Raw genomic sequence first — 12,631 nt, forward strand, 5'->3', positions numbered from 1 at the left:
GCGGGTGCAGGGCTGAGAAGGACTATCGTATTCGGATGGGGCTGTGAAGTCAAATGTTTCTGACTCATCCACTCCGTCACTCACACAAGCAGTATAATGGCAGAACAAAAAAACTCCTTACTGGGGATTATATAATCCTCCATCTTCACATGCACTTAGTTCTAAGGGTACTTTTCCCTTTTTAAGGTGGGCCTTACTCCAATGCAGAAAGAAAATGGTCTAGCGCATAGGACAAGGGGGAGCAGTTGCTGTTCTTCACCTTGATTTTAGCAAGGCTTTCAGCACAGGCACCCATAATATCCTTATAGCCAAAGTGGTGAGATAGGGACCGTGCTGCAACAGACTCTGGGTGGCCATGGGCCAGCCCAGTTGTACGTACAGGTTTTCTTGTGCTTAACTCCCCTTACATGCATCTCTGCTGTGGCTATGGGTATTGTCTAAACCCCAAGGTAGGACGGGGACTTGGCTTTCTGCAGTGAGCTGGCCGGCCAGGAAAGAGGCTTGACTTGTAAAGGACTCAGATGTTAGCTCTCAAATTTCTTGTGATACAGTCAGCAGGCAACTGCTCCAAGTGGGCAGAAAACACCTCAGGGTGGTTTTTTTCTTAAATGTATGAATTTTCTTTTAAATGCAGAGGAGATTTTTACCTGTGTCCCATTGCTCCCACCTCAATATTTATCACTTTCTTATATCAGTCCTGATTCCACCAAGGCATTCCCAGCTCTGTGTGGAGGAACAAAGCTACACTGGTGATGCCAGGCATTGAGACACCTCTTTTCTTCTGCATAGCTTGTGAGCGATGCTATATTACAACAAATTTGTATCCACATCTAAGCTCGCACAATGAACCAATTAAGGATCTGTGATTTTTTTGTTTCAAGTATGTGGCCGAGTGTTTATAGGACAGTCTAGATTTTAATCCAAACTTTCACAAATTTAGACAGCTGCCTCCAGTGCTGTCAAAAGGGCATACAATCAGCACATCTGAAAATCGATACACCTCATGGGGCTGACTACCTCGGTTAATCAAATACTGCAACCATTAGCTTTTGCTCAGCTTCCAGCTAGCTCCAGAGCATTTTCTGCATAGTTACAAGATTATAATTGTTAGAAAAAAAGAAAGTGGGTATTTTAAACATCATGATCCCTATGTGTTTTCTTTGTTTGAACTTCACCTTTACTGCAGCTTGATTTTCCTTCCAGAATTGCTCATTAGGTCTAAATCTAGAGAAAACAAAACTGTCTCAGTGACCCTGAACAGTAGGGAATGCAAGGCTATTCTAGGGCCATCTGTTTCACTGCAAGAAAGGTTTTAGAAAACAAATCCAGACAGTTGATTAATTAAAAAATAGACATAAGTTACGAAGATAATCATGGAAACAAATCCTATGAAGGCCTCTTAAGTCCCTGGCTGCTATTACTGTTATTTTTTAACTCAGCACTGGCTACCCACATCACATGAATAATACTATGTAAATCACAGATGCAAAATAGCAATAGCTGCAGAGATCAGGGCCTTACCAATGGGTAGATTTAATTCATCTAAAATGATTATAGTTGCTCTTCTAGAGCATGGTTGGTGTGGGACACAATCTTGGACTGCCTGGAGGAAAATGGCCCCACACAACAGCTCACTGTCTCAGGGGCCACACGTTTCTCTGAAGATGAAGGCAAGCTGTGTGCAACTCTGCAGAGGTTGGCTTGTGGGACATGCTTTGGCCACAGAACAAAGTGTGTAGCAGAGGAACTTTGTGGGTAGCAGAGGAAGGACTAAGGGAAGGTGAGATGCAACATTTTTTCCCTAAATTAAATCTGTGATGAATGTCAAACCTTAGCTTAAGAATCCTTCTAAGGAAGCCTGGACCAGGGACCTCTGTCATAAACATTCAAGCATGTATTTTCATCCATACATTCCCTAGTCTTCCTTTGTTCACAGTCCACCAGACTGCAATTCATGTGGCTACAACAAGGGACTTGTTATGTAGCCACACAGCATGCCTGGAAATAAATTCCGAACTGAACAAAGTTTTATGCAATCTTATATTTTCAAAAGCACCTTACAGTAATCTGTAGCCAAGCAGCAACAAAGACTTTTAATCACTGTAGTCTGTGCTGAAACTAAATAAAATCCTATTTCATAAAGACCTGTGGTCACTCAGGGACATCAGTTTCAGTCTGCTTGGGAGGCATGTGTGCCCCATCCAAATGCCTTTCACAGTAACAAATCCAGTAGCAGGCTTTACCAAAATTAAAAACAAAATGTGACCTGACTGTTAAACTCATCAACAGGGCTGGAGACCAGAAAGGGTGGGCAGCACGCGTGTTCCTCTGCACAAAATCTCCTGGTAAAGTTTGCATGCAAAGGGGACCTCAGGTGTTGGGGCAGAAGTCTCGGCAGCAATGTCGCAAGGAACTCCCAGCATCCAAGCCAGACTTCTTCAGATGTTCATTGCCAGGTTGATAAACTAATATTGGAAGAAAGACCAACTTTACAATAAATGATTTCAGGCTCTTCTCCCTCCCCCTCCCTTTCCCCAAATGAGAGATGTTCAAAAGCACTGCCTTGCTCTGAATTGACCCCCACACAGGGAAGAGGAACTTTGTTTACTAGGCTTTTATGTCCTGTCACTAAGGAGAGACCTCAGCCAGCATTTACTTCTGTGTTTGGAGGGAAGGAGGCAGAGCTCTCCAAGCACTAGATGCTGGTAATGGCAGTGATTTTGTTTGCATCCCAGCAGTCCGCACGGGCTCCCACATTTGCTGTGTCAGGGAATTCATTGTGCCTTGCCCCAGGAAGCTTTGGGTTAGTGTAAAATGAGAGGCAACCCACATACGCAACAGGGAGACAAAGAGAGCACAAGAAAATAAGAAGCCTCTGCTGAGTAGTGTGAGAAGCAGATGATGGACATGCACAGGAGAGGCTGATCTGAACTCCTGGGGGATTCGGGGAGAGTGAAAGACCCCATCCCCATCTGCTGCTTCCCCTTTTCCCCATTGAGAGCTGACACCCGAGGAAGGAAAAAGCAGAGAATCTAGAGAGAGGGATGGGAAGCTGTCAATATGCCACAGGGCAAGGAAGGAAATAGCATGGAGGAGATGTAATCATTGCATGTGCTGTAATGTTTTCAGCCCTGCTGAAACCTATGGCAGATGCCTCCTGCACATGGACGTAGATGTCAGCTGAAGTGTCATGCAGAAATACTCCAGTTCTTACAAGAGGACAAAGCTCTAGAGAAGCCCCATCATTTTGTCAGTGTTTATGAAGCTGTGCTCATACCTCGCCTATATTCAGGTTAATGAACTCCTTGTTTTTCACACTCAGTGCTTGGAATACTCCTGAAATGAAAAACAGGACACCGGTGCTATAAATACACCTCATTCATATTCATACAAGAGCTCCCTATCCCGCAACGATGGGTGGCTGTGCCAAGGAGAGGGAGGGCCTGGCACAAAGGCAGATCACTTAGGATTGCTTGGTGGTGGTAGCTGCTTTGACAAAACAAACTCCTTGTAAGAGGAAATGTCTTGCTGACTTAAGGTCTTTGTGCAAGTCTCACTTCAGGACTTGACTGGAAGAGGGTGTCCTGGATGTGCTAAACAGTCAGATATGGATGACATTCCGAAATGAAGCCAAGCAATTTGCATGTCTTTATGTATCTTATTTAATTTTTCTATTTCAGTAGTTTAATACTTCTATTGCCACAGATGGAACCAGAAAGTAAATAGAAGAACAAAACAAAAAAAAACAGTCAAGAAAGTTGATTTTGCTCCTCATAGAGTGAGTTGTGTTTGATTTGAATTTGGAGACACACTAATGATCACTTCAGCATTTATCCAGCCATTTTACCTATCATCTCTACTACTGCTGCTCTGGAATGAGAGTGACCCTGCGCACAACTGAACTGAGACCTAGGGTGCCTCGATGTACAGGGAACCATACCTTCAGTCAAAAGTGGACAAGTTATGTAAAAGGTACAGGAGATACCTGCCCAAGTGTATGCCAATTATCTCTTTGCATGAGGCACAAGCAATATTTGAACATTGAAATTCTGTGATCCTAAATTAAGCTCGTGGGTGAGCCACAGGAAAGGCTATAACACGGACTTTGCCAGCATTCGTCACATGCCTTCTACGTTGCTGCAGAGTTTATGAAGCAGGCTCTATTCACATGGGGAAATTTTCCATTAGCAGCAGAACATTTTTCACTTTACAGGAGAAAAGCCATCCTGAAAGCAAATGCTAAACACAGCTCCTTTCTGTTAGCCATGTACACACTTCATCTCAGACATTGTGCAATATGCTCAACAACAGCTGAAAGTGGAACATTTTTTTTTCAAAGAGGAAGAAATTCCAGAGGAAGAAGTTACTCACGACTTGCATTCTCTAAGCGAATTAAGCAGTTCAGAAAATCATCAAATTCAATCTGGAACTGTTCATCAGAGTATCGGAGGACAATCAGTTGCAGCAGGTAGTTGTTGAGTTGGTATCCTTCAAAAAGACACGTGCGCAGAGGAAAAGTGAGAAACCTCGTAGGCCAGGGAGGAATCTGCAGATCTCTACTAACTAATCTTGAAAACCAGTTAATGGGGAATACTCTGTGGCACACATCCATCCAGAACGTGATCTGACCACAAAGTTCTTTAAGCTTGTGATGAATAACAAACTCTGAAGAAGAAATTTTGCAGTCACTAGTTTCTAGTCCATGCACTTTTTGATGTATGAGGGACCATTCTGTCTCCTTGAAATTTGGAGGAATTTCTGCAAAACTAGGTGCTTTAATAAAAATAATTTGTGATTAAATACAAATGCACTGACTGCTCTTCATAACAAACAGCTTACTCACTGTTCCTCCAACCCTTGAGTGGAGATGGACTCTGAAGTGGTTTGTTTCAGAGTCTAACCCTGCACGTGTGCAACCCTGTTGAGCTTAACAGAGCTCAATAAAAATGTAAAGATTGCTCTGAGTGACTGCCCTGCAGGGTTGGGGATACCTGGGGCAAAATTTGTCTACTCAATGTCCTCTCTAGGTGCCCAGGTCCTCTCTGGGGTTTAGACCTCCTCTCTGTTCAGGGGCACCCGGCCTGCATAATTGGTTGCAGACCTCTTCACCCACAGCCAATCTGCCCGACAGGTTTCCCAGATAAAATGCAGTGCTTGTCTTACCTGCAGCTTTAAGAGCACTGCGAAGCTCATAGGAGGACATGGAGCCAGATTTATCAAAGTCAAATTGAAGAAAGATATTCTGTTATGAAAGCATACAGAAAGTTCAGTATTTGCATATGAAAGGGAGCACAGACATAGCATAGAAAGGCAAGGTGTTTATCTCTAACTGCGTAGCATAAGCATTTAAGAAAGCTGACAAGACTTTGGTCTAGATCCAGTCTGATTTTGTAACTGAGGAGCAAATCTGGGTCCCAATTCTCTTTGTCATATGAATAGGTTGTTGTGAAACTTAAACAAGTACTGCCAAACCCAAACATTCAAAAATAATGAGTTGCTCCTCATAAAAAATTCCATGATTTTTTTAAAAGTTATTTTATCTGGGAAGGACATATTGTTCTTCATCTTTTAAGTCATAACTGATGCAGTCTCATAATCTCTTTTTATGCTTTTCTCTATAATTTTGAAGGCTAGAGACAAATTGTTTAACATGAGGTTAAGATTGTCACTTATTCATTTGCTTCTAGGTATAAAAGACCTAAACAGCCACATTCATGGTACAACCAAGAGAACTGGTACAAATGGTTTGAATTTTGACCTAAATATTAAATAATTATTAAGCTGGAGTTAAATTCCAACCTTTTAATGAGACGACAAACATGACTCTCCCTTGGAATATGAGTTATTTAGAGCTGCGGTCACATTCAGCTTAAAATTTTCCAGCAAATATACGTGCAAATCTTCCTACAGGATACAAAGATTTCTCAAGCCCCCTTGTTAAAAAACAATGCGTCCTTTGTTAAAAGAGATGTTGCATTAGTACCCAGAAAAAGTGTTTGCCATTTCTGACAGGCTAGACAAGAAGCAGAGAACTGCATGTTTTGAATGCTTGGGTGAAGCATGAATTCAGAAGAAACTATTAATGACCATGAGGAAACAATTATGATGTCTTTATTTGAATATTCAGTCTGTGGCCTCATTCTGCAAGCCTGCTTATTCTTACTGCCATATACAGTGGCAGGGAAATGTGTTTAAAATTAGAATCAACACTTTCCCAGACTTCAGTACAGTTGACTCCTGAGAGATCAATAATGGAAATGCAGTGACTTAGGAAATGATTGTTTCCTACTAGTCATGAATCATCACTTTCTTCTTCTGTACAACAGCAGTGATGGAAACTCCTTAAGTTTCATTTTGATTGGCTTGCTTATTAGTGCCCATTGCATTCCTTATCCCAAACATAGTTGATTTGCTTACAAAAATCTCTGTTATTTCCAAAAAACCATTATGGTTTAGCATCATGGAAAGCTAAGAATGCCTTTGACTATCCAAAACAAGCCCCCATACTTTTAAAACATTTGTTTTGAGTTAAAATTCGTGGCTTGTAAACAGTCCTGTCTCCATTTTTGTCTGCACATACATAATAAACTATGCAGGAAACAGCTAATGAAATGGAGAAACAAATACAATGAATAATGTCACCTACTATCCATTTCTTCATTGTTTCCCAGAAAACTTTGAACTCACTAAATTCCAGTTTCCCATTGCCACTGGTCTGGTAATCTGAATTAAGGAAAAGGATTTGTTACAAGAAGGTCCAAATTCTATCTGAATTTATCAGTGCTGTTCCTTTAAGCAGAAAAGGTTAAGTTGTCTGGAAAGCCTATGGCGCTGCTGAAACCGATATTGGGATTTCTTATGAGGTGCAGCTTGAGCAGTGTCCTGGTTTCAGCTGAGATAGAGTTAATTTTCTTTATAGTGGCTGGTGTGGGGCTATGTTTTGGATTTGTGCTGAAAACAGTGTTGATAATACAGAGATGTTTTAGTTGTTGCTGCACTAGTCCAGGACTTGTCAGCTTCCCATGCTCTGCCAGGTGCAGAAGAAGCTGTGAGGGGACACAGCCAGGATAGTTGATCCAAACTGACCAAAGAGGGGGACATTTGGAGTGATGGCGTTTGTCTTCCCAAGTAACCACTACGCTTGACGGAGCCCTGCTTTCCTGGGGATGGCTGAACACCTGCCTGCCCATGGGAAGTAGTGAAGGAATTCCTTGCTTTGCTTTGCTTGCGTGCGTGGCTTTTGCTTTACCTATTAAACTGTTTTTATCTCAACCCTCGAGTTTTCTTACTTTTGCTCTTCCAATTCTCTCCCCCATCCCACCGGGGGGGAGTGAGTGAGCGGCTGTGTGGTGCTTAGTTGCCGGCTGGGGCTAAACCACGACAAGCAGTTACAGTCATGGCTGTGGCTGTGATACTTGGGGAACATTATGTGATATAAAACCACAGCTGAGCAATGCAGGCTCCACAGGAGAAAGAGACAGATTGTTCTAAGGCAAGAACAGCTTTGGATGTAAATGGGATATAAATGATTCAGAGAATTAAATTACCTGATTAAAACAAATTGCTACTGTACTCGAAGGAGTTAGTCAACCAGTGTGCTATTCAGTATTTTTATCTGGAGACCAGGCTCTGTTGCAATGGCTCAACCAGAAATTAATGGGAGTTGTGGGGTGAGGCTGGCAAAATCTGGTCCTTATGGTCTGGAAAAAAATGTCTATATAGCAGTTCTGAGAGGCAGGGATTAGATCTGCCTGGTCTTCCCTCTACCTTAAGTGTGAGGGTCTTAATACTTATTTTACTGAGTTACTGATGTCGTGCAAGCACAGCTCACTTGCAGGATGGGGCACTTGCTCTGAGATGCTAAATAAGGAATGGGCCCATTCCGCTTCCCCTTTCCATCTTACTTGCCAGGACAAAGCCCTTGCTTAGATGGACACTAGCTCAGCGAGCATTCACAAAGGTGAAAACGTGCCAAGTGTGGTCTAGCTAATACCTGCCGTTATTTAAGCACCTACACTAGTGACATTGAGGGCACCCACAGATCCCAAGGACGTTATCATTCCTGCAAAAAGTCTGTCTTTTTACCCAGCCAGGTTCTTCCTAGGGTCATGTAGAACTTTGCCCCCATTCCGTACCACTGCATGGTGACTGTAGCCAGGGAATTTGGTGACATGTGACACGGAGAGGACTCTGCCAGCGTTGACTTGGGTTTGCAATCATGTTGTTTTGCTCCTCCCTTGTGCTCCATATACCATGTCCAGAGTGGGATGGCTGTGTCTGCGTTCCTTGTGCTTCCAAAGCAGAGGAAGAGATGTTTCCCCTTTTATTCAAAACTATGCAGAGATTTGCTTGGAAGCATTGCAAATCATGGAAACTATTTAGTTATATCCTAAATAGTAAACCTAGGACTGCTGCCGTGCTCCTGGGTCAAGTGCAGACCCTGGCTCTGTCCCAATACCATGTAAGGATGAGATGTGAACATGGACCAGCTCCCTACTGAAGCTTGGTTTTTAAGGGAAGAAATTTAGGACTGGTCCCCTGTTTCTCATTGCATATGCATGGTGACTGATCTGCACTGAATTTTAACATTATGGACATAGCTTTAACAGGATAAAGTTTTGTCTGTTTTGGTTTTCTGTTAGAAATGCTTGAGAGGGTGTTACCTCTGTCATGGACTGGAGCAACAAAAGCAAAAGATACGAACTTAGCTGAACAAGCAAGATACCAACCAAATGTAGATACTTGCCTTGTTAGGAGTGCATCTGTTTTGTCTCACGTGTAACAAAACTGTCTATCAGGAAAGCATACTGCAAAAAACAGCTCTACCTGAGGAGAAGCCATGCTGAGCAAACTCAACAGGCACAGAACATTGCAAAGGACGAATCTGGTCAGGAAGTACCAGGGCTGTGATTCATCTCACCTAATGTCTGAGCAGTCATTTAGCATCCCTCACAGTTAGGTGCATCCAGAACAAGCATAATTACACCATCCTTTTCACTATCTACAAAGGAAGTCTAGAAAGCTAGCTTAGATGTAGACTCCTACACCACAAATGCCTAAATTTGGACAGACAACTCTCGCCCACATGTCTGCTTCTTGGAGTTCCAGGATCTAGCTGAAAGACCAGTTTTTCCAGCTTTTAGTCTGGTTGTCAAAAAACCCACAGCTTTGATATCAGTAATTTTCAACACTCTGCTGATCCTTAATTTCTGACCCATAACTTGCATGCACAACTCCCTCTGGTGAATTTAACCCTCCAGACAACAGACTTTTCTTGAGTTATCTCTTCTAGGCCTTTTTCAAATAAGCCACAGCTTGAAAAATGCACTGTTCTATACAGAAGTAACTTGAGATTTACTTTTAAAAGTGCTCAGCATTAAAGCATCTGCCTCTAAGTCTGCAGTAGAAAATGGTCTGTCTTGAAGCTCCTAACCCTAAATTTCTAAAATAAAAATCAGGATACAACTTTCACATAACTTTTTTCTTTGGGTAGTGTTCTGCCATGACACTACCACATCCGTTTCTGGTATCCATGACAGGTAATGCTATGGACAATTATATTCAGTACTCATTTAGCTTCATAAGCACTTATTCAAAAGGATACATCCATAAGAGAAATGATATTTCGGCATGAAATAAGACTTAAGTTCTTGAATTTGATGTTCTTTGCTGAAAAAGGACAATAATAAGAAAGAAGTGATTAGGCAAATCTGCCTTTTATAAACTGAAAGTAGAAAATAGGATTTCATAAGCAGAGACAGCTGGCTCTTAGTCCTTATTGTGGGAGGACCTGTGCACTGGAAGATGAAGACAGCCCCCACTATAGAGAAGTCACAGTCCAGACAGAAGAGGTATTTACTGAAGACATGACAGGAAATAGTGCCCTTGTTTCGTTAATCAGAAGATGAGGTTCAGAGAGTGACAGGTTTCCCATTGTACAAAGGGCCTGTAGCAGGGTCATGAACTATGTCGAGGTCTTACAAGTCCCAGCCCAGTGCCTGTCGCTCCACAGCAGAGCAGTAGTGAAATGGAGAGCTGGCCTCACTGAGCTGACATGGATCATGCTGGAGGCAGGGCAAGCTCGTGGTTAGATCATGGACCAGATGTTTTCCCGGCTCTGCCCTGGCTGGCTGGAGGACACTAGGCAGGAGTCGTAACACAGCCTTTCTTTTTCTATCTGTAAGTGAATTTAATGGCAGCTTTTATAAAGTTCTTTACAGCCCTTAACTTAGAGGTTATCAACACTTACTTTTTTTTAATACAGCATTCAGAACATATTCAAGTTCTTCTGCAGCTATCTCCATGTCCTAAAGTAAAAAAAAAGTGCAACATCTGTTACTTGGATGTTTCTGTAATCAGACATACCAAAAACCTCAGAAAATGCAAACATCTATCACCCATCTGTACTTTATTGCAACTCAAGAAAAGAGAACCATACAAAACCCAGAAAAGGCTAAAAACTAAAGGGCTGGCAAAATACAGGAGTGCTGCTGTGCATAAGGCTGTCTGAAGGAGATCTCAAGCGGGAACCATAGATTCAAAGAAAAATAAACCACAGCTGGACACTGAACCAGGTAGGCTCCTTCAGAGCTTGACTTCTAGCTTTGGTCCTCCTGCTTGCTCACCAGGGACTGCACCCTTCTCCACCTAGACATAAGGCGTGGTGACATCTGGTGCCCAAACAACACACTACAACTAAGCATACTCCTCCCAAAATAAGTCATTTTTGTTTCACCTGGCCCTGGGTGGGGGCAGAAGTGTCTCCTCTCTTTCTACATCTTGCTATGACCCACAAGGGTTTTGGACTCACCTTTCCTGAAATCTGCTCAAAGAGTGCCTGGAACTGCTTTTCTTCTTCCGTTTCTTGTGGGCTTGGGGTTGGGTTTGGAGGCTGCAACATCAACCACACAAGTCATTATAAGAATTGTAAAACATGACATTTCTCCTGCACGTAGCCCCTCTGTGCATCAGGGGACCATAGCACATCTTAAAATAAGGGTACACATGCTCATGAACATTGCTAGACCTGAGGCCTCCGACCCATCTAGCTGCCTGAGGGGAGTCTCACCCCCTCATTTCCTTCGCCTGGGCAATTGCATAGTGTGCCATTGCCTTGGCTATATCAAAACCAAGAGCACCCATCCTGGAAAACACCTCTCCTCTTATCCCACCCCTGCACCACTCTGCTTCCCTGGTCCTTGAACAACCACAGCTCTACTGAGAGCTTTCCAGCAGCATCATCCAGGGACCTCTCGCCCTTCTTGAGAGCACCAGCCAGAGGTGGCTGCACTTCAGCACATTACCCAGCACCATCCTGAGCCTGGAAGTACTTTCAGCTGTCTGCCAGCTGAGTGCCTCAGTGCAGTTGCAGGGGTGTAGAGTCCAGGCTTCAGTCTACACTGATGAGCAGAGAGATGCAATAGTGTAGAGCCACTGCTATAGCTGGGGTGACCATGTGAACAGAGAGGAGCTCTTGGGCCAAAAAATGGGGAAAGAGAAGGCAACAGCACAGCACAGGAAGCAAAGAACCGGGCTTTGTTTTCTCTCACCAGAGTGGCCCTGGTGACACTGCTTGGCCACTTACGCTTTTTTTGACCATATGTATGTTCCCCACTTCATTCTGCTCAAGTTTGCATGCAGTCCCTTAATGATACTGGGACAGGTGAACAGATTTACTTTGCTACTGAACATGGCCCTGAGATCCCAGAAATGGAGACACACTTGTCAGCTGGTCCCTGGAGGCCAGTTTTACTAAAGAGGGACACATGAGATCTTGGCTTAGCTTGTTTCCATGGGAAGACACACCACAATTAATGGCTTATTTGCAGTGATACACTTAAACAGGAGCTGACTCAGACTCAGCTGCAATTAGTGCTCAGCAGGCAGACCAGGCCATACAGAAACAAACAAACAAAAAATTAATCATTTCAGTAGGCACATGCATGTATCAAGCGTTCCCTCCCAAGCCCTGCGGATATTGATAAGTAAAATAAAGGTATTTGTATGCAAAATGAATGTAGGTCTGTGGACATTCTCTTGCCTCTTATTTTTTCATACTAAATAAAATTTTAAAAGATGTGAATGGCCATGTGCCTCTCCAGTGCTAACAGGTGTGCTTTCAGTGCACCCATGGTGGCCAATACCGGCCTCTGGTGCTGGCTGACACCAACTGCCTTGGAAGGGGATGCAGAAGTGTAACAATTACAATTTTGATTGTTACAGCTCTTTTACCATATTCAGCAGAACTGACTGTTTCAGTCACATACACAAAGCTGGCAATTGTGTAACATTCCTGTGAAATGAATGTGTTTTAGCCAAAGACAGTAAAAGCAGTGTGTACCAGCTTCTGCTGAGCTATTCTCTTGCTATTTTAACTCTGTAGACTTACCTCAGGGAGATCAATGGCAACGTTTTCATCTAGATCCCTGGAGAAAACAAAACCTTATTCGGTATCTGGAGATATTAAACATCTTCTTGGGGTGGAAGCTTGCTTATTAAATTTTTCAGAGGTGAATGATAAAACTGCATTTTTTACTGAACTGAAAATTCATCAGACAATCAGATTTTTGCACTGTTTAAATTTTGGTATAAGCTTTTAAAACAGACTTTAAGCAGGACTCAGGGGAGGGCA

The 12,631-nt window shown here is 42.9% G+C and overlaps 1 protein-coding gene across 3 annotated transcripts in view; it reads right to left on the minus strand.

Annotated features, from left to right (window-relative positions):
• Positions 1-1,811: 1,811 nt before the first annotated feature.
• The window catches only part of CAPN9 (calpain 9), a 28,325-nt gene continuing 17,505 nt past the window's right edge, over positions 1,812-12,631 (minus strand). For all 3 annotated transcript variants that reach the window (XM_072857980.1, XM_072857979.1, XM_072857978.1), the window contains 9 exons: positions 12,389-12,425; positions 10,811-10,891; positions 10,250-10,307; positions 9,605-9,669; positions 6,647-6,715; positions 5,164-5,242; positions 4,372-4,488; positions 3,278-3,336; positions 1,812-2,465 (listed from right to left, as the gene is read on the minus strand). In XM_072857980.1, coding sequence (XP_072714081.1) covers positions 2,439-2,465; positions 3,278-3,336; positions 4,372-4,488; positions 5,164-5,242; positions 6,647-6,715; positions 9,605-9,669; positions 10,250-10,307; positions 10,811-10,891; positions 12,389-12,425 — 592 coding nt within the window. In that variant the 3' untranslated portion in view covers positions 1,812-2,438. The remainder of the gene's footprint in view (positions 2,466-3,277; positions 3,337-4,371; positions 4,489-5,163; positions 5,243-6,646; positions 6,716-9,604; positions 9,670-10,249; positions 10,308-10,810; positions 10,892-12,388; positions 12,426-12,631) is intronic.

This window comes from Ciconia boyciana, chromosome 3 (assembly GCF_034638445.1).
Source record: "Ciconia boyciana chromosome 3, ASM3463844v1, whole genome shotgun sequence".
NCBI classification, from domain to species: Eukaryota; Metazoa; Chordata; class Aves; order Ciconiiformes; family Ciconiidae; genus Ciconia; species Ciconia boyciana.